This window comes from Neoarius graeffei, chromosome 12 (assembly GCF_027579695.1).
Source record: "Neoarius graeffei isolate fNeoGra1 chromosome 12, fNeoGra1.pri, whole genome shotgun sequence".
NCBI classification, from domain to species: Eukaryota; Metazoa; Chordata; class Actinopteri; order Siluriformes; family Ariidae; genus Neoarius; species Neoarius graeffei.
Window position 1 is genome coordinate 4015972 of NC_083580.1, and position 22532 is coordinate 4038503.

General features: G+C 42.2%; 1 protein-coding gene across 5 annotated transcripts; it reads right to left on the reverse strand.

Moving 5' to 3' along the window:
* Positions 1–1988: 1988 nt before the first annotated feature.
* On the reverse strand, positions 1989–22416 carry nup54 (nucleoporin 54). 5 transcript variants are annotated; one of them, XM_060935376.1, is made up of 14 exons: positions 22341–22416; positions 16709–16786; positions 15360–15524; positions 14361–14441; positions 14103–14252; positions 13050–13270; positions 8727–8914; positions 6624–6820; positions 6491–6545; positions 4452–4545; positions 4054–4161; positions 3766–3885; positions 3531–3641; positions 1989–2744 (listed from the first exon to the last, which is right to left on the reverse strand). In XM_060935376.1, the coding sequence occupies exons 1-14, from the start codon at positions 22378–22380 to the stop codon at positions 2616–2618; spliced, it is 1737 nt and encodes a 578-aa protein (XP_060791359.1). In that variant the 5' UTR covers positions 22381–22416; the 3' UTR covers positions 1989–2615. The 5 variants fall into 5 exon arrangements, with proteins under 5 accessions (XP_060791359.1, XP_060791360.1, XP_060791356.1 ...); XM_060935377.1 differs by lacking the exon at positions 22341–22416 and adding an exon at positions 16967–17785; XM_060935373.1 differs by lacking the exon at positions 15360–15524.
* Positions 22417–22532: the final 116 nt, after the last annotated feature.

Below are 22532 nucleotides of genomic sequence, written 5' to 3' on the forward strand. Positions count from 1 at the left end.
TCGTGCCACCTTGTAATGTTCTTTATATTATACGGACACACACAAAAAAAACCCAAAATACACAAGTTAATGAAAAGAATTTTAATTTTGAACTAGCTCGCCAGTTTGACAAGTCAGAGGGAAAACACTGGGAGTGACGTCATCGGAGTGAAATATTGTGAAACACTTTCGATGGAATAAAAACACGTGTTCTATTCCCTTCTAGCGGGTTTCATTCATTTGGTTTGACAGCATGCAATACTGTTAGCATATCGCTTATCCTACGTGCATTACGTCACTCTACCCAATGGAGAATGAGTGTTGAATATGGTTTACGATATTGCATAGTTGTCAAGACAACACATCGGAGACATAAAACTTCCGTGCTAGCGAATGAGCGACCAGGAAAGACGGAAGATTTTGAGAGAATTTTGAAAGACACACTGAACACCCAAAAGGAATGTATAATAATAATGGCTTTATTTCGTGGTCTATCAGATATATTCCATTCAGCTCCTCGTCTTCGACTCGTTCAGTATCGTGCTCGCTGAATGGAATATATCTGATAGACCACGAAAAAAAAAGCCAGACAATATTATTTAAATGTGCCATTCAGATCTGTGATGTGTTTCATATGAAAAATGCGAGTTTTTCAACACGAGAAGATAAACTTCATATCTTCAAGCCAACGTGTGATTTTCTTTTTATTATATCGACACATTCACAAAGAAAAAGTCCCCAAATTTATCACAACAACTCACTCATCGATTTCCTCACGTGTGACAGAGATTTATGTCCCGGTTTTGGTTCTCCATGTCCCGGATGGAAAATACGAGTGGCGTGTTTGTCTGTTATAAAGATACCAGGTGATTTTTGTAGCCTTTGGTTTAAATTTTGACTCAGGATCCGTTATTAATACTATATTATCAACACGGGCTTGGAACCATTCCTTGACAATGAACGTTTCGAGTCTTCAGGTATGCTGGATCGTGCCTTGGTGTGAAAATTTACTTTTATAAATAAATAACAGCTTTGGTGCAGATGTTCACAGCTCTGAGCACAGCTCCCAGCTACCTTGGCGGCACATGAAAAACCAGAATCTGCCACCGATAACATGAATAATATTTTCCCTTTTTCCACCTGCCACTCAAGGACGGATGTGAAGACAAACCAAGGGTGAACTGGGTCACATCAGCCAACACGGATTTGCACACGGTACCACCGCAGGTGTCCTAAACGCTGTCAACACCAAATCTGTCCCTCAGGCTCCTGGACGTGAACTCCTGCACGTTTGAGAAAAAGAAACAAATTTTTTTTTTGTTTGTTTCAGAGAAAGAGCTTAAAAAAAAAAGCAAACTTCATGCCAAGATGCCATCTGTGGGAGCTTCAGCCAGACCTGGCAGCTTAATATAGCAGAGGAATGAGATCCAATCTTGGAATGAAGGGAATGTGCTTGGACCTGCAGGTGGCTTTTCAATATAGAATGGATTTTAACACTATTTACATAAACCTCTGGATGGAAGGCGGCAATTCTAGGAGTAAAATCTCACCAAAGATAGCAGATGTTTCAACACCACATCCCAGGATGGGTTTAGGAAAATATTTCACATCTCTAAATCCCATGAGACCCATAACTGTAATTTAACAACAAAAAAAAGTTCCTGATTACTATTCATCAATCAATCACTCTCATCACATCTGGTTTATTTATTTATTTAAAAATTGAAATGAAATCAACTGAATAATGAAAGAATCCTAAACTACATCAGGGATATTGCTATATCTCATCTCATTATCTCTAGCCGCTTTATCCTTCTACAGGGTCACAGGCAAGCTGAAGCCTATCCCAGCTGACTACGGGCGAAAGGCGGGGTACACCCTGGACAAGTCGCCAGGTCATCACAGGGCTGACACATAGACACAGACAACCATTCACACTCACATTCACACCTACGGTCAATTTAGAGTCACCAGTTAACCTAACCTGCATGTCTTTGGACTGTGGGGGAAACCGGAGCACCCGGAGGAAACCCACGCGGACACGGGGAGAACATGCAAACTCCGCACAGAAAGGCCCTCGCCGGCCACGGGGCTCGAACCCAGGACCTTCTTGCTGTGAGGCGACAGCGCTAACCACTACACCACCGTGCCGCCCGGATATTGCTATATTTTTGTCAAAATTAATTATTTCAGACATCGACAGATTCTTGTGTGCTTTAGAAAAACTATAAAGAGCCATATTTACACAGACTGACTAAAAATAATAGCTCTCTCTCTCTTTCTCTCTCACAACAAAGTAAAACAGTTCATTGTCTTTCTTTGAGTGTCCATGTGTCCTCATGCACTGTTACAGTTGTTACAACTCAGCAAATGTTGAAGAATCCAAGCAGCGAAGAGAAACACTGGTTCATGGAGAGGTGCACACGTGTGTGTGTGTGTGTGTGTGTGTGTGTGTGTGTGTGTGTGTGTGTGTGTTGTGCACAATTAACTAGTCACATGTGATGATGCTGGTTAGGGATGGATGGTGTGTGTGTGTGTGTGTGTGTGTACACGCATGTTTATGTAAGTCAGTAAGAGACCGTGAGTGTACAGAGAGAGAGTGTGAGAGAGGGAGTGTGTGTGTGTGTGTGTCCACGTCAGCTGAGTTTTCCAGCCCTCACATGTACACTATCATGCAGTCCCTGCTCGATGATCTTGATGTCCTCCATGTCGTCCTTGATTACACTGATCAGGTGACTCAGACCCTCCTGCTCCTGCTTCAGATGCTGTGGACAAGAAACACACACGGAGTTTTAAAAAAACACAAACAAACAAAAAAAAAACCACACGGTTCAAAACACACGATGGTTCCCTACAATATTTTTCTGTCGTGATTTATTTTATTATAATTGTCATAATATTTATATTACATCTCTGATCCAAATTCCCTTCTCTCTCTCCCCTTCTTTCTCCCTCACACTCCGTTTCCCCTGTGTGTGTGTGTCCTTCACAGACATGTTTTTCTATCTTTGTGAAGCCCTTCCACTTACAAATTTCTCTCCCGCTCGGCCAGTGTCGCGCCCGCTCCCGCTCGGCCAGTGTCGCGCCCGCTCCGCCAGTGTCACGCCCTCTCCCGCTCGGCCAGTGTCGCGCTCGCCCCTGCTCGGCCAGTGTCGCTCTCTCTCCCGCTCGGCCAGTGTCGCTCTCTCTCCCGCGCGCACGCTCTCTCTCTCGGTCGGCATCTCTCGGTCACTGTCTCTCTCGGTCTCTGTCAGTGTCTCTCTCTCACTCACACACACACTCAGTCTCTCTCACACACACACTCGGTCACACACACACTCTCTCAGTCTCGGTCAGCGTCTCTCAGTCAGTGTCTCTTACTCTCTCTCTCTCACACACACTCTCTCTCTCTCTCTCTCTGTCGGCGTGTCTCTCTCTCTCTCTCGGTCGGTCTCTCCCGTCTTTGTGAGAAGCGACTTATTAACAAAATGATTCCTGTAGCTAATTAAAAGAGCCCAAAGGTGCAGCATAAATGTTTCTAATAAATGCCACAGACACACTGCCCCGCCCACCTGCTTGATCTCTCGGAGCAGGTCCGTGTCGACGATGTACCGTTCCTCGGCTCGCACTGCACCGTAGTGATTCTGCATCCGGATCTGCGACATCAGCTCGTTCAGCCGGCCCTGCAGGGACCAAACCGCAAACTGGGTTTCACACGAACCCCTCCCAATTCAACAGCGTCAGCGTTGTTGTTGTATTTAACAACTCGAGGTACGTCTTCTCACGCGCGTGACCACTCACACTCACCTTAAACTGCGTCGGGGCGTTAAGCTCAGACTGAATGGTGTCCAGCTGCACCCTGAGGTGCTCTTCATCCACCTGGATAGCGTAGCCACTCTTCCTCTGAATTTCCTGTCTTATCAGCACCTACATGCAAAAAACACACACACAGTATTACTCTAGATTACACACATTCCATTCCTTTAAATCCTTTACTCCGTTTATACCATGGATATTGAAAATGCTCGTTTCTAATTGGCTGCCAGGTGTACTCTTGTTCCTCCTATCAGGACTATTTCATTTTAAACCGTGTACCTGCAGAACTCGGTGTGACAGGTCCATCAGCTTCCTCTTGTACTGAGCAATCTTAGCCACAGTGGTGGCCTGGTTCTTCTGAAGCTCACTGATATCTGTGGCAATTATCTGCACAAATATAACAGCCGTGAGTCGCCATGGCGTTCGGGTTATACCCGAGTCTTCCCGCCGCATCAGCATTTAATCGCATAGATACTGCAGTCTGCTTCCTCTCATTAGGGATCTAACTGAAGGATGACACTCACGGAGATCATCTTTACTGAAACACTTACTGTAAAACTAGAACTTTCCAATAAATATTTATATAAGCAGTACTGGATTAATATATCCATCCATACAGTGATCTTTACTACTGTACACAGCAAACCGGCGTGTGAATGTCGGAGAGCGTGACTCACATCTACTCTGGTCTGGTGCTGTTTAGTCATCTGTTCTTGAATCTTCAACCTGCGCAGCAGCTCCTTAAAACCAACCATGGGCACCGGGATCAGTCTGGGAAAACGGACAAATTAGAGAAAACGCTGATCCGAAATCAAGGATCAGGATATCAGGGAGGAAAACGGTAGGCCGACGATTTTGTAGATTAAAAAAAATATAATAATAATAATAATAACGAATAAATTACATAGCTTGGGGAAGGGGTAATATTCCAAGAAAAAAAAAAAAAAAAAAAACCTCCATGACTGGAATTTCCAAAATTATAATTTGTAAATTTGAGAAAAAAAAAAAAAAAAAAAACTCAGATAGTCTCAGAGATTAAAGTCACCAATTGAGAAGGGAAAACTTTATATATATTAAAAAAAACAAAAAAAAAAAACCACACACCACCTTTAGAAAGTGTTTAAAAACTGCACTGGGGGAGGATTTCTCTGTTAATATTCTGAGAACTTTACCCACAGAAACTCCCCAAGACGAAAGCTGTAAAATTTATGAGAAAAACTCGAATATTCTGAGTCAGTCACATGCTTCCCAGCTGCAGTGCATTCTGGGAAATGTAATTGAAAATCTTTTAGTGCTTTATTCTTTTATATTATGTGATTGATGAGGAAAGACTGCATTTCCTATAAATGCTCGGCTCGGTCGAGGTGCCTGTTGTGTGATGTGGATCGGATCTTGCAAAGTGAAGCAATGCGATTCCTTGACGTACTTTACATAAAAACAAAAAAACAAAACCCACTATTTTCCCAAGGATTTTTCCCCCTCATAAACTTATAATCTTGATTTCAGAGAATGAGGGGTTTTTTTAATGCAAATTTACGACCAATTCCTTGGAATACTACTCCCTCCCCCATCTCCGTAATTTTAATTAATCCCCCCCACACACACACGCTGGCCCTAAAGCCTCGGTCTCACATAGCTGGAATCAATTCAGACACCGGTAGGTGATTCTGGGCTTTCCGGGAGTCAATCAGCATGCATTCTGGGCCCTTCCGTCAAAAATATGCGAGAGCCGGGGGGCCTACCTTAACAACCAGGAGGGTGTGGCTTCCATCCTGGGAAAGTTTCGTCGTATTTAAAATTGCCGTGGGTTAAACGCTGGAACTCATCCGTCACAACCGTGAAGGCATCCGTGACCATCCTTGAGGCATATGTGAGGCTTACGTGGGCTACCAGGGGTTGCTGTAGCATTCTATCGCAACCACTGAGCTCAAAACATTCCACAGAAAGTGATAAGTTTGCCTAGGGGGCGTGGCTTATTTCATATTGCCATGGCTATGCCGTACTGTAGCCGTGAAAATCTACACACCGCTGTCATTGGTTGACCAGCATTTCCTGTTACTACCGTTGCAGCTACCATGGCTTTATTTGCATATTTACTCCGCCCAAATTTATGCAACGGATCACCTCCAAAATCTGCCGGAATGGCCACATTAGCCCCAGCTATGGTTCTCAAGGAGCAACCGGCTACGCGTGACCTTCACATAATACGCCGTCATAAAGATCAGATACCAGAGAATTAAAAAAACAAACAAACAAACAAAAACTCTACACCCCTTGATCTGATCTTGTGGCAATTTGAACAAACTATGTAAGATTTTTTTGGAACTAGAAACGTTTACAAATAGAGACATGATTGTTAAATACTGTTTATACTTTAGAATCTCCATTATCACAGATATTCTGCCATCTCTATAGGACAAATTATTATTAAATTCTGATAATGTTCTTACTACCATCCTCCTCCTCCTCCCCTTCAGTGATAAACGAGTAACATCATAATTATAAAGGTCTCGACCTCAATATATGAAAAAATGATCAAAGCACTGAAAATATCAGGACTCTGAAGTTCTAAAAGAAGAAATAGTCATTTATGAACTATACATTTAAACTGTTATTAAAAACTCAGCCATGCAAGGAGAAATATCCAGGCACCATGTCTCATTCTCTCAACTCGTTACTTTTGCAATTTATGAAACAATATGGATGAGAAACCTACTTCTCAGGGTCGGGATTGTCCACCTTAGCCTGCTCCCATATGATCGGATCGACTCCTGGATTGAATCAAAACGTTAAATTAAAATCCTTGAGATGAGCTTAAAGCCAGGTTATACAGATGTGGAAGGAAGTACCTGCGGGAGGGTTCTGCAGCAGCTGTTTGAGCTGCGCAGGAGAAAGAGCTGTCCGACTGAGGCTCATCATCACGCCGAGCTGCTGCAGCTGGCTCTTAACGTTGGCCTGCTCCACGTAGTTAAACAGATTGGAGGCTGGAACTCGCTTCGACGTGCCGTTAGGTGAGCGCTCCACCACGTAGATAATCACCTCTGTCCTGCACACGCAATCGCTGATTAACATTCTCATTGTCATTATTTTTTAAAATTGATTGTATGGTTTCCTCTTGGCTTAAAGTGCTGATGACACGAACATGACTCTATGCAATTTCTTAAATAAACTATACAACATGGCAAACATGTTAGATTTCTGTTATAATTACGTGAAAAGAAGCTGTTGTTATGCAAATATCCAACTTTTAATTGCACAGCGGAAGAAAACTGGGTCCGTGGCTCGCGGCCATGTTGTGACGTCAGCAGGAGAACACGCTGCGGTTCACTGGCTGTTCTACTCTGGTTCTACTCAATGGAAATGGCGCATGAAAACGCCGGTGAACTCTCTAGTGCTAGCTCTTCCTCTTCTGGGAGTCTAGAATTGTGTTGATCTCTTCCGAATAGAATCTATGATAGCCTACCCTCTTTACCCTTTGCCTCTCGTTGCTAGGCGGCAGTTACATGAAAGCCGCAAGCTTTCACAAGCAAATACATGACTGATATCATGCCCACTTTATGGTTACATTTATGATTATCATGTAGAATCTATAGCTCTACGTACCTTTATCTTATGTCGTTTCACAACACATGTTCTGACAGGAGGACTGTCTTTGGATCCGGCATAGCTACTAATAGACCCCCTCCGGAATACTGGCAGTGTTGCCAGATTGGGAGGAATCCCGCCCAGTTGGGAGGTTTCAAGTCCATTTTGGTGGGTTTTGAACATATTTTGGGCTGGAAAACGTCAGCAGTATCTGGCAACAGATACTGCTGACGTTTTCCAGCCCAAAATATGTTCAAAACCCACCAAAATGCACTTGAAACCGCTCAACTGGGCGGGAAACCTCCCAATCTGGCAACACTGTGTAGGCACTGCTGATGGTAGTAACACACGTTTGTGATGAACTGAACACCCAAGAGATTCTTTTAAGCTGGGAAGGGTGTCAAAACAATCCAAATCGAAGTGTTCAGAGCACAGGACGGATGTTGGTGAGGGCTCCCACTTGTCACGAGTGCGCCTGACTTGCTTCACCCACTTCACATGCAGCTCGGGATCTCTGGGCAACTTGAATAAACTTACCTCATCCTTGTAGGTTTTGGAGCAAAAGCCGGCAACACAACGCGAAGGCATAATAACTAATATATATACATGTATAATAATAATACTAATAATGACAAACTGAACACCTGTCGCATCAACAACAAACTGGTAAGTTAGGAGGAAGGTTCTTTCGCTGACGTCATATAGCTCCTCCTCTTCTTTCGTCTCCTGGGTGCTGCAGCCCCGTCAAATTTGCCCAAATAGCTGCGTTTTTTTATCATAACTTGTAAAATAGGCGCCTTCGTGAATTAATATATGGATCATCGGGAATTACTTTTTATGTTATAAAACATCGCCAAAGATGTCAAAAACGTGTCATCAGCACTTTAAAACTCTAACAGATGTGTGGTTCTGGGACGACATGGAGCTACTGCTGCCACCCTGAAGTGTTTTATTCCTCTTATATCGCACCGATATTACAAAGATTATCTTTTTTTTTTTAAAACATTAACATGATGTTGTTAAACAACTCTTTGCATTAACGTCCCCTTATAGCAAACGTCATATATATTTTTAATCTGTTTACTATTAACCTGAGTGTCTGTGGAACGTACGAGTCCCTGTGTTGCTATAGAAACGATAACGTATGAGAACGAGCACACTAATAGTGGCGGCTGCGCTACAGTCAGAGCTGCTGTCGAATCAACAGAACATTAATCAATCAACACTTTCAGACCAATCAGCTCTTGGACTTCCAGGTCTTTCATGTTCTCCTTCTAGGACAGGAGTGAGCGAGCGTGATGATTGAACATGACACCGGGTCATGGTGGAGATGGTGGAGCTGAGAGTGAAGTGCGGTGGACACTAACTGGTCATCAGGCAGAGCTTTAACTCCCTCCACGTTCACGGTGAGCGTCTGGTTTCCACCCAGAAGTTTGTGCAGGGACTCGACCAGCTGCTGCTGCTGACCGCGAACGTCCACCTCCTTCTTATTAAGGACCAGAGCCACCAGGCCGTCCTCATCCTTACTGCTGGGGATGCAGCTGAACCCCACTGCCTAAAACACACACACACGGAAACAACATGAGTGAGCGAAAGAGAAGAAATGTGAGAGAAACAGAAAACCTTTCGAGTGTTTGTATTAAACACGCACGAGCTGAGTGTTATTACATCATAAAACCAGCCAATCAAGTCCTGATATGCAAATGAGCACAACAAAATACTGGTTTAAACAGAGGAAGAGGCGGTCTCAAATTCGTGTATTCATAAAATCACGAGACTAAAGTGCATCTCTGATTTTAAGCAACTCGAAATAGAAGAATCCTTTTTTCCCCAGGGCTGGGCAGTATGACGATTTATTATATGGCACAAGCTACTTCCGGTAAAATCATGTGCTCTGATTGGTTCCTTGGCAGGCGGTATTTTCCCGTAATGCCTGTAGACGATTACACTTTCTTTCCAAGGCACCAGCTTTCAATGTTGCAGCAAAAAAAGAAAAAGATTAATTGGAAATCAAAACCGAGTCAAAAATGGCTGAAAGATAAACAAGAGTCACTGAGTTATTCAATAAATGAGCAACGAAGAGCATTCAAAAAGCGAATTTTACTCCCCCGAAGAGGCTGCACAGGGAAACAAACAAGCAAGCCATGAAGAAGACTACAGCTCTGTCGACAATGAAAATAGTGCTGGTGAAGAATGACCATCTACACTACCGTTCAAAAGTTTGGGGTCACCCAGACAATTTTGTGTTTTCCATGAAAAGTCATACTTTTATTTACCACCATAAGTTGTAAAATGAATAGAAAATATAGTCAAGACATATTTTTCTGGCCATTTTGAGCATTTAATCAGGGATGAGAGTGGGTGGTCACCAAAAAAGCAGATAACAAGATGGTGCCCGAAGCCGGGGGTCTGGGAGGGATACCCCCCCGGGAAAATTTTGAAAAATAAGGCCTTACAAACCACTTTTCCTGCAATCTGAGCTGTAGTAGATAAAAAAATCTCTTGTCTTTTTTATATATTTACATGAAAATGTTTCAAATCAATAGGAGTATTGTTTGAATTCAAAATAAAATCACATTCTACATTCAAGGGTATGTTATGATCAACAAAAATGACAAACTAAATTCATATTAAACGTAAGTTTTATTAATTATCAAAATGTTCATATATTAAATAAAATTTCTTAGGGAGAAAAGGTCGGTCACCCTATGTCCTCATTAGTTGCATATGATTTCAAAAAGTCTTTTGAAATATTCAAGTTTTCAAAACTGTCAGCATTAATTCAGATTTACTGACCATCATATACATGTTCAGTGTATTAAATCAAACGAATGCTAAGTTTATGGGATAATGTCTATGTACACTTTATACAACTATTTATAGTTCACAGTCGCTTCTCATTTTCATTTAATCATTTCGACGACTTCTTCAGCCTTTTGGCCAAAGACAAGAGTTTGTCAGTCCTCTCTGTTTTTTATACCAGCATCGATTTCACGTACCTTCGCTTCGTCTCGCTTGTCAATTGTATTCGGCATTTTGAGTAAAAAAGCCGATACGAAAGAGAAACGTATTTTTGAAGCGCAGCGACGATGAACATGTGCAAGTTTCGATAAAATAGAACGATGCGGGTACTTTTGTAAGAACTGGCTTTTGTTCTCTCTCACACTCTTGTAAGAACTGTTATGATTGGCTATCATGCTCTCGCCAGCAATGTTTTGGCCAATTACATTGTAGAGAACACGTATTCTACCGCGAGACTTAGCGAGACTAAAGATGGCGAAAATGTAAACATGTAACATCGTCGTACGCTTGAGTATCACAAAGGAACATACCCCAACCCCCCTCAATGAAAAAAAAAAAAAATCTCAACAGATTTGGCATAATATCGATTTTTGCTCAGAAAAAGCGGAAATCCGCCGAAAAGCTGAAAACTCTCATCCCTGTTTAATCGACCCCACAAATGTGATGCTCCAGAAACTCAATCTGCTCAAAGGAAGGTCAGTTTTATAGCTTCTCTAAAGAGCTCAACTGTTTTCAGCTGTGCTAACATGATTGTACAAGGGTTTTCTAATCCTCCATTAGCCTTCTGAGGCAATGAGCAAACACATTGTACCATTAGAACACTGGAGTGAGAGTTGCTGGAAATGGGCCTCTATACACCTATGGAGATATTGCACCAAAAACCACACATTTGCAGCTAGAAGAGTCATTTACCACATTAGCAATGTATAGAGTGGATTTCTGATTAGTTTAAAGTGATCTTCGTTGAAAAGAACAGTGCTTTTCTTTCAAAAATAAGGACATTTCAAAGTGACCCCAAACTTTTGAACGGTAGTGTATTTTAATCTTAGCTATATAATAAACTCCTTATTAACCTCGCTTGCTCGATATTTACAAGAAAAGATCAGACCTCAGTCTTTTTGTATGGACCTCGGTCTGATATTTTCCCATAAAGACCTCGCACCCAGTTAATAAGGAGTTAGTAATACCGATGTCATAAATTATTTTACGATACAATTTTCTGAGATGCTACGTATATCCTCAGTACAACCCGACCGATAAATTACGGACTGACATAAGCTAGCTACTGATAAAATCAGTATCTTCATGTATAACAGCTGATAAATAAACAATTAAAAAAGAAGCACTGAGATGGAAATGAACCCTGATGATTAAAGTTGTCATTGCATAGTATGTCCACCAGAGAGCAGACTGCAACTCCATTGCTGGCAATACGTGTTTGGAAAGCCACAAAGAAGTCAGCTTGAGTTGGACACAAATTAATGGCTGATACATTACGTATGAATCTTTTTTTTAAAACTGAAATTATTTTTGTACACTTTCTATATAAATAAATAAATAAATAAGAGTATCCTAAAAAGTATTGTAGTTATAATAAGTCTTTTTTTTTTTTTCACGGTGCAGTTTCCATCAAATACTGCACTCTGATTGGTTGGCGAGCGTTACGGACCCCGGTTACGGACCTCTGGCGACTCGCTTGTTCACAACAACAAACATAGTAGAATTTTTGTGTCAACATTTATCTTTTTTTTTTTTTATAAGATTTATTTATAAGATTATCAAAAATCTTATAAATTTTTGCCAGCATTTCTCAGGAGAATAGCATTAATTTTACAGCATGGATAGCGATAATGACAGTGTTCACAGCGAAAGCGAGTTTTACTACCCTGAGGAAGAAGAAATAAAAGAAAACATTTCAGGAGAAAGCTAAAAACCTCTAACTGTTGCTAACGCCGAGCAAAAACATGGCTGAATCCTGAATGACTCAATTTTGTATAAATAGGGGACTACATAGGCGGCAAAATGTAGTGTTTTTCCTGCCATGGAAGTGCACTTGTATACCGAGGAGGAAGCCATTTGCATTACAGCCGTGAATGAGGATTCAAAATGGCGGCCCGGCTCGGTTTTCCCTTTCAGGCGCTCTCGTTTTCTGTTAGAATTTGGTAAAGAAAAAAATAAATATATTATTTACCAGCTTAAGGTCAGTCCATATGGTGAAATACTGTGACCTCGGCCTTGAATACTGACCTCCGCCAGTACTTTCAAGACCTCAGTCACGGTATTTCACAATACGGACCGACCTTAAGCTGGTAAATAACATACATATATATATATATATATATACACATATATATACACATATATATATATATATATATATATATATATATATATATATATATATATACACACACACACATATACATATACATATATATATATAAATAAATAAGTGATGAAGACGGATTAAACTCTTTTTCCTTCTCATTACAGGCATTTAGCAGACACTTTTATCCAGAGTAACATACAGCACACTCAGAGCAGTTAAACTGGGGAGTAGTTGGGGGTTAGACGCCTTACTCAAGGGCACTTCAGCCATTCGTGCTGGTCCAGGGAATCGAACCAGCGACCTTTTGGTCCCAAAGCAGCTTCTCTAACCATTAGACGACAGCTTCTCAATTTTATTGCAATTCATTTTTAAAATGCTCTCTGTCTTGTTTTAATATTACTCCTGCATGTTACTGCTGTAGCTATTTAAGGTTAAGCTAATTTTGATTAATTTGCGTACTACTGAGTAGCTTAAAGTGCCGTTTAAATATTCACTACTTGGCCAAATTTCTAGCATGAGACTGACCTTTTTTATTTTTACCTCCGGAGTCGTGCCTCACCTTGAATCGGCAGAAAGGGTTCTCCTGGGTGAAGTCCACCGGTGGGATGTTGTGGTTGAAGTAGCCCTTGCCCGTGCCCCAGAAGGCCTGCAGCTGGTTCCATTTGGCCAGGATGGCGTCGCGCTCGTCGTTGAGCAGCGTGGGTGCGGACAGAGCGCTGGCCGTGTTGATGAGCTGATTAGGCTGCGCTTGGGCTTGGGCCTGCTGACCAAACAGACCTCCTACAGCACAAACAACACACACACAAAATAATATATAGCTTAGTGTGTTAAAAATGTTTATACTATTCCTCAAATATTTTCTCTCAGGTTATTATAAAGTATATTTAAAAGGTGCATTAGATAATTAGTGTTTGTTTTGTTGCTGGTTTTCCAAGATTGCATCTATATTTAAGAAAGTTTAAAGTGGGTTCAACATTTGAATTATTCCTGTGCATGTTCATGAAGCTCCGCCCCCAGGAGAATTTCTATAAAATAAAATGAACAGGAAGTGCATTCAAAGACAAACAAGCAAGCATTCTCGTCCACAACAGGTTTCCTCAAATGACTGAGATTTTTTAAGGACATGATTTATTCCATTAAAAAAAAAAAAGTTAAGTGAAGAACTTTTATTAATTAAAATAAAACATCTATTGCACCTTTAAGATAAAATGCACCATTCTGATGAACACCACTTTCTCTGAAATGACATTTAATATAAAACACAAACCATTCACTAATTTAATTCAATTAAACTTCAGTTACAAAAGCACTGAAACTGGAGACTCCTTCCATAAAATATTAAATAAAGCTCCTATTAACAATTATACATATTCAGTGTTAGATATCAATACGTTAACATGATTACACATTACTATATAAATCTGCAATTTGCAGCGGCACCAAGAAATTAATCAAACACCCAAGTTCTGACCAATCGGAATCGAGAAGTCAGCAGCGCTGTAGTTTAAACGTCTTTAAAAAAGGCGTTTTTAAAAATTAAGGAAAAAAAATCTTGAAGACTAATTACTGTCTCCTCTGTACTGATGTTCACATACTCGCTCGCGATTCTTACCTTGCTGCGGCTGCGTAGACTGAAGATTGAAACCCCCGAATCCGAGGCCTCCGCCTCCTAACCCAGACCCGAACCCCGTCCCGGTCCCTGTTCCCAGACCAGATGAAAACCCGAAGCCTTTGTTCTGGGTGTTTCCGAACAGACCACCACCTGGCACCAAGACAACATAACAGCATACAGTACAAGAAGTTTTAAATACACAGTGCCATCTAGAGGTGGCCAAGCAGCAGTGCACAGCAAAACACAACGAGTCATCACCTGTGTTGGCGGGGTTGGAGAAGCTGAAGGTGGGGCCTGCAGAAGCCGAGGTGGTGGTGGTACCAAACCCTCCGAACGCACCTGAACAAAACGAGACGATCAGCCAAAGCGACCAAATCATCAAAAAGGCCACGATGGAGATGAGAGCCGAGGTGGGACCAGGAAAAATAAATAAATAAAAAGACATTTTCTAAGATGCATTACGAATGCTGATGAATGTTATGACAAAGCAGGAAGCTTTAACACTACCATGTGCACGTGATCTTTATTCGAGCTGGGCGATATGATCACATATCAATACCGCGATACATTTTCACAATTCACATTTCTCATAAAATTACGCATACCGAGATCTCTAATAATATTTGCACAGAATGCTTTTCTTTTTCATTATACGTTTATTTTTAGATATTAAATAAAAGAAGTCGCAGTCAACTCAGCCAAGGCCGGGCAATAAAATGAGAAAATCTGCATCGTGATCTTTTATGTCACGATACATTTTACTACGATATCGTAAGTATTTTGATGACAATTACAAACTCTGCTGATTTGGTGCTACGGAAACTTTTAAACACTGGGGGAAAAAAAATAATGAATACATTTCATCACTCTTTTATAAGCATAAAAGGTTTTTTTCAAAAAATTTTTAAATGCTTTTTTCCTGACAGTTTGTTAGCAAACCTATACACTGATACATATTGTGTATCATAGAAATACCTTCAAGTATCGCAATGATATTTTTTGTCATATCGCCCCACCCTTTAAACCTTATAAAGACCAGAAAAGTGCAAATTTAAAAAAATACTGCACTCCCTGCAAATACATTTCCACCGATGATACAAAGAGGCTGTTTTGGATTGGTTGCATTTTTAGTGCATGCAAGCAAACACACTGGTACACTTGCACACTGATGATAATGATGATGATAATGATGATAAAAATAAGACTTATGGTTCTGGAAAGAGAGAGGGGGGGGAGAGAGAGAGAGAGAAAGTCTACCTGCACCGCCGAGGTTATTCCCAAAATTAAAAACCGTGGCGGTGGTGGGAGGAGCCCCAAAGCCCCCCATGTTAAAGCTAACTGCCGCTGGGTTAGTGTTCAACCCGTACCCCCCGAAACTAAAACCCCCAGCGGTGGTGCTCGCAGTCCCCAAACCCCCAAATCCTGACCGCACGGAAAGCCATGAGGAGAAACACAGAGGGACAAAAAGAGAGAGAGAGAAACAGCAGTGTTAGAGAAGAGCGTTAAGAGAGCTGATAGAATGTGGAACACTACAGACACACAGTCCTGTGCAAAAGTCTTAGGTACATGTAAAGAAATGCTGTAGTAGACCAAAAACGGATTAAAAATAATGAAAATGTTTCGCCATAAAAAAAACTACTATAAAACAGTAATCAGTAAGCCGTAATAAATGAAAATCAATATTTGGTGTGAGATGACCCTTTGCTTTAAAAAAAAATAAATTAAATAAATAAAAATAGCAGTCTCAGGTCCAGTGAATGCAGTTTTATGCGGAAATGAGCTGTAGGTTTTACTGAGCGTCTTGCAGAACCAGCCCCAGTTCTTCCGGACACTTTGTCACATTCGCTTCTTTATTTTACACCAAAACTTTTGCCAGTAGCCTCCGTTATGTTTTCTTTTTTCATCTGAAAAGTGCTCTCTTATGGAATACGCTGCTCAGATATTTACAAACATTTTTTTCCTGCAGCATTTAATTTTGTGCTGGAAAAATATACAAACGTTTGGAATTCTAAAATGTTTTGTAACTTTCGACTCAATGTAGAAATCATAAAATATAAATCTATAACAAAGTTTGTATGGGGAAAAAAGGGGGGGGGCTAAGACTTTTGCACAGCACTGTGTATGTATGTATGTATATATATATATATATATATATATATATATATATATATAAAAATCATGTTGAGGAAAGATACGTGTGCGTGCGTGTGTGGGAGGAGAAGGAAGAACAGGGGGAGGGGCTAACTGCTTAAAGCGTGAGAAATCAGAGCTACAGAAATAATCATCACACAAATTAATTCATTTTATCAGAGCAAAAACAGTTATTCAACAGCTTGTTGATATGGTGAAGTTTTCTGTAAGAAGCTTTATCTATCTATCCATCCATCATTTAGGGGCGGAGTCTCCAGCATCAGCGCTTTGAAGAGGTCCAGCTGTAACCTTAAGATGTTGAGCATCTTCAGAACAGAAGGAGTTTACACTTCTTCCTGTCTGACCTTGTCAGACAGAATTATTATAATTCTGATTTTTTTTCTCTGATCTTTGTTTCTATGTTAAAGTATGAGACAGAGAAAATAAAACAAAACAAACAAAAAACAACAAACAACCTGTGGTTGTGGACCCGAACCCGAACCCTGTGGAAGCCGTTGTCGTCGTGGCCGCCCCAAAAGCTGGGGCAGAGAGACCTAAAACAACAACAATGATTAATTTCTGATGTTTGTACGAATAAAGACTTCTAGAAATCTAAATAAATGAGACAGAAGCAGGCACAGTTTGGGGAAACAGCAGCTTTATGAGAATGAGGGATCATGAGCATCTCCATACAGCGGTTAATCGGACCCGTCTGCATGGACAGATGAACTTACTACCAAATCCAGATGAGGCGGTAGTGGTGGTACTGGTACCAAAGCCAAAAGCTGTGGATGCTGTCGTTTTGGCACCGAATGAACCGAATGAAAACCCAGACGAGCCTTTATCGACAACAAACAAGACATCAGAGACAGACGTGAGGAGGATGAAGACGACGGATCTTTGGAAATGCATTTACCATGCCGATCTCTCTCTCTCTCTCTCTCTCTCTCACTCACACACATTCATGCAACACCGTGGTTCATTTCAGGGTAAAATACGTACACAAGACTTATTTTATATCCTCATTTTCTTTTTGTAATATATGTGCATGAAGTTGTGTGTGTGTGTGTGTGTGTGTGTTCGAGTCTGTGTAAAGTTTGATAAATGCACAAATAAGAACAACTCCAGGAGAACATTTAGAGAAACCAGAACCACAAGAACCATGATTATCATTCAGTTCCCTCAGACAGACGCTGACTGAGGAACAGAATCGGACTCAAACACAACAACTCCAGATAAATAATCACCTTAGTCTGGGAGGAAATGAATAAATAAATAAGGGTGTTTTCACACCTGGTCCCCTTTAAAGGAACCAGACTCAGTCCTCTTTTAGTGGACCAACAGAAAAAGAACGGAGTTATTTTTGTGTTCACACTGTGAATTTATTACAAAGAGGACTGGGTTCTCTTTCTGGTCCAGTTAAGCTTTGATGGGGCCTCAGTCCTCTTTCTGTTCACACCAGGTCCTCTAGAGCCCTCAGACCCCCAGTGCATGGAATTCTGGGTAATTTTCTCTTGAATCAAAATGTCTGCTGCCATGCTTGCCCTGCTGTATTCTTTGATCAAAATAGTGCGGATTAAGGAAAAAAAAATATATATATATTATATATATATATATATATATATATATATATATATATATATATATATATATATATTTTATTGTGGCCAACTCATCAGTCAGTAAGTTCAGAGAACTGTAAAGCGGCTGTGGTAAGTTCCAAAAGGAAGTTGAGTTTCCCTGCTACGGTCACGTGACCAACTATGGCAAACGAAGAAGGTTAAACTACAGTGAAAAAGGCGAAGTGAACCCGGTGCGCTTTTTGTTCACAATGCGCAGATTAAGCGAACCGTACCGTTGATTTTTAGCGAACCGTACTGAGACCACCTCTTGAGGTGGTCTCAGTTCGGTTCGCTTTAAAGGGGTCTGGGTACGGTTGGAGTGTTCACATATGCACAAAAAATGCTGAGTCATCGAACTGAGTTCGGTTAGATGGCTGAAAGGGACCAAGTGTGAAAACACCCTAAAAAGAATCTAAATCCCTTTTAAACTGCAACTGAAGCCCTTATTTAACTTGCTCTCTTTTCTTTCTTTCCTTCCTTTGTCAGTCTTTCCCTTAATTTCCTTCTTTCCTCTCCTACTCCATTATCCTTCTGTCTGTCTGTTCATTTCTTATAAAAACTCTTCTTTCTTTCCTTCCTTTTCATAGCCATTCCTGTAATTCCTTCCCTTCCTTCTCTTACTGTCTGTCGTTCAATTCTTACACAAAGAAAGAAAAAAGAAAGAAAGGACAGGAAGAGAAGGAAGGAAAGACCCAAGGAAGGAAGAAAGAAAAAGACTTTTTCCTTCTTTCTTAGGTCTTTCCTTCCTTCCTTCTCTTACTGTCTGTCCTTCATTTCTTACACAAAGAAAGAAGGATTGTGTAAGAAAAGAAGGGCAGCCAGTGTGATAAGGAAAGAAAGAAATGAAAGGAACGACAGCACAGAAAAGGAATAAACCAAGGAAGAGAGGGCTAGTGAAAGAAAGGGAAGACAGGACGAAAAGATAGATAAGGGAAGAAAGAAATTAAAGGAAAAAGGAAGGATAGAAAGAAACAGAAGATAGCGTGTAAGACAGGAAGGAAGATAAGGAAGGAAAGACCCATGAAAGAAAGACTTTCTTTCTTAGGTCTTTCCTTCCTTCATTATTTTACTGTCTGTCCTTCATTTCTTATACAAAGAAAGAAAGACTGTGATAAGGAAAGAAATTGAAGGAAAGAGTACAGACAAAAAGAATAAACTAAGGAAGAGAGGGCCAGTGAAAGAAAGGGAAGACAGCATGTAAGAAAGGAAGGACCCATGAAAGGAAGAACAACTTTCTACATAGGTCTTTCCTTCTTTCATTATCTGTCTGTCCTTCATTTCTTACACACCATCTTCTCTTTCTTTGGCCCTCTCTTCCTTAGTTAAATCCCTTCCTTCCACATTGTCTTTCCTTTCTTTCTTTCTTTCCTTCCTTCAGAGTTTAGTGTCATATCAGTGATGTTCTGAACAGATGTTAGCAGCTGTCCTGCCCTTCATACGGCTCTCCAGCTCAGCTCACAGCTGCTGTTTATGAGTTCAGAGCCCCTCTCTTCCCTCCACTTTACACTAGCCGCAGGTTACGAGTTCAGAGCCCCTCTCTTCCCTCCACTTTACACTAGCTGCAGGTTACGAGTTCAGAGCCCCTCTCTTCCCTCCACTTTACACTAGCCGCAGGTTACGAGTTCAGAGCCCCTCTCTTCCCACCACTTTACACTAGCTGCAGGTTATGAGTTCAGAGCCCCTCTCGTCTCTCCACTTTACACTAGCCGCAGGTTACGAGTTCAGAGCCCCTCTCTTCCCTCCACTTTACACTAACCGCAGGTTACGAGTTCAGAGCCCCTCTCTTCCCTCCACTTTACACTAGCCGCAGGTTACGAGTTCAGAGCCCCTCTCTTCCCTCCACTTTACACTAGCCGCAGGTTACGAGTTCAGAGCCCCTCTCTTCCCTCCACTTTACACTAGCCGCAGGTTACGAGTTCAGAGCCCCTCTCTTCCCTCCACTTTACACTAGCCGCAGGTTACGAGTTCAGAGCCCCTCTCTTCCCTCCACTTTACACTAACCGCAGGTTACGAGTTCAGAGCCCCTCTCTTCCCTCCACTTTACACTAGCCGCAGGTTATGAGTTCAGAGCCCCTCTCTTCCCTCCACTTTACACTAGCTGCAGGTTACGAGTTCAGAGCCCCTCTCTTCCCTCCACTTTACACTAGCCGCAGGTTACGAGTTCAGAGCCCCTCTCTTCCCACCACTTTACACTAGCTGCAGGTTATGAGTTCAGAGCCCCTCTCGTCTCTCCACTTTACACTAGCTGCAGGTTACGAGTTCAGAGCCCCTCTCTTCCCTCCACTTTACACTAACCGCAGGTTACGAGTTCAGAGCCCCTCTCTTCCCTCCACTTTACACTAGCCGCAGGTTACGAGTTCAGAGCCCCTCTCTTCCCTCCACTTTACACTAGCCGCAGGTTACGAGTTCAGAGCCCCTCTCTTCCCTCCACTTTACACTAGCCGCAGGTTATGAGTTCAGAGCCCCTCTCTTCCCTCCACTTTACACTAACCGCAGGTTACGAGTTCAGAGCCCCTCTCTTCCCTCCACTTTACACTAGCCGCAGGTTACGAGTTCAGAGCCCCTCTCTTCCCTCCACTTTACACTAGCCGCAGGTCACGAGCTCAGAGCCCCTCTCTTCCCTCCACTTTACACTAGCCGCAGGTTATGAGTTCAGAGCCCCTCTCTTCCCTCCACTTTACACTAGCCGCAGGTTATGAGTTCAGAGCCCCTCTCTTCCCTCCACTTTACACTAGCCGCAGGTTACGAGTTCAGAGCCCCTCTCTTCCCTCCACTTTACACTAGCCGCAGGTTACGAGTTCAGAGCCCCTCTCTTCCCTCCACTTTACACTAGCCGCAGGTTACGAGTTCAGAGCCCCTCTCTTCCCTCCACTTTACACTAGCCGCAGGTTACGAGTTCAGAGCCCCTCTCTTCCCTCCACTTTACACTAGCCGCAGGTTACGAGTTCAGAGCCCCTCTCTTCCCTCCACTTTACACTAACCGCAGGTTACGAGTTCAGAGCCCCTCTCTTCCCTCCACTTTACACTAGCCGCAGGTTATGAGTTCAGAGCCCCTCTCTTCCCTCCACTTTACACTAGCTGCAGGTTACGAGTTCAGAGCCCCTCTCTTCCCTCCACTTTACACTAGCCGCAGGTTACGAGTTCAGAGCCCCTCTCTTCCCACCACTTTACACTAGCTGCAGGTTATGAGTTCAGAGCCCCTCTCGTCTCTCCACTTTACACTAGCTGCAGGTTACGAGTTCAGAGCCCCTCTCTTCCCTCCACTTTACACTAACCGCAGGTTACGAGTTCAGAGCCCCTCTCTTCCCTCCACTTTACACTAGCCGCAGGTTACGAGTTCAGAGCCCCTCTCTTCCCTCCACTTTACACTAGCCGCAGGTTACGAGTTCAGAGCCCCTCTCTTCCCTCCACTTTACACTAGCCGCAGGTTATGAGTTCAGAGCCCCTCTCTTCCCTCCACTTTACACTAACCGCAGGTTACGAGTTCAGAGCCCCTCTCTTCCCTCCACTTTACACTAGCCGCAGGTTACGAGTTCAGAGCCCCTCTCTTCCCTCCACTTTACACTAGCCGCAGGTCACGAGCTCAGAGCCCCTCTCTTCCCTCCACTTTACACTAGCCGCAGGTTATGAGTTCAGAGCCCCTCTCTTCCCTCCACTTTACACTAGCCGCAGGTTATGAGTTCAGAGCCCCTCTCTTCCCTCCACTTTACACTAGCCGCAGGTTGTGACCCTTTATGCTCACGCGCTGCTATCAAATCTGCTCAGTAATCTGTGGTTGGTAGAAGAGAGCAACTGGACTTGCTTGAAAAGTCGAAGACGTTTCGCCTCTCGTCCGAAAGGCTTCCTCAGTTCTGTCTGTCTAATAGGGAGTATCCAGTATTTATCCTCTCATGGATCATCATAGAATCAGAATGCTGATGGCTGCATTGTATGACATCTATCAGCCACCTACAATGCAGCCATCAGCATTCTGATTCTATGATGATCCATGAGAGGATAAATACCTGATACTCCCTATTAGACAGACAGACCTGAGGAAGCCTTTCGGACGAGAGGCGAAACATCTTCAAGACTTTTCAAGCAAGTCCAGTTGCTCTCTTCTACCAACCACAGAGTACTCTGTACCTGGATGACTGAGTATCTTCACAGAAATCTGCTCAGTACCTCATCCACTTGTGACTAATTTCACTCTTTTACACCAGTTAGAAATACGAACTTATCACCAACTGTTGAATATTTAACTCTAAACTGTGCATCACCTGGTTACTGAGTAATAATTGTAAAACCGTTAGCTTAGCTGACATTATGATACTTTACTTTAGCTCATGCTAACGATGCTAGCTAGCTAGCTAGCTTACTACACACAGCCTACGGCTATTCCTCTAGATCACATTTTCCCTTCTAAAAACCGCTGTGCAAATTATTCCTCTTAATTTATCATACCACACTTTTCTCTTTATGTAACGTAAATAAGAAAAACACATACTCGCGGTGCTCGAGGGCCCGCCGCCGAAGCTGAACGCCATGTTTCCTTGTCCGTCTTACTGATGTGTCCGGGCGGAAACTCACCCCGGAAAACAATGTTCCGCCTTTCTTTCCCTGTTGACGTTCATTGACAACAACAATCTTATTTGTATTTCAAAATAAAAATGCATTATGTTCTATTACTGCCTTACAT

Bases quoted from the DNA above. Each gene is read 5' to 3' on its own strand.
- nup54 (XM_060935377.1), bottom strand. From the start codon at position 17,144: ATGCATTTCCAAAGATCCGTCGTCTTCATCCTCCTCACGTCTGTCTCT. The intron at 13,271-14,102 runs GTAAGAATCGCG...TTTGTGCTGTAG, and splicing joins GTCTACGCAGCCGCAGCAAG to GAGGTCTGTTTGGTCAGCAG. The intron at 6,546-6,623 runs GTACTTCCTTCC...GATTCAATCCAG, and splicing joins GCTGCAGAACCCTCCCGCAG to GAGTCGATCCGATCATATGG.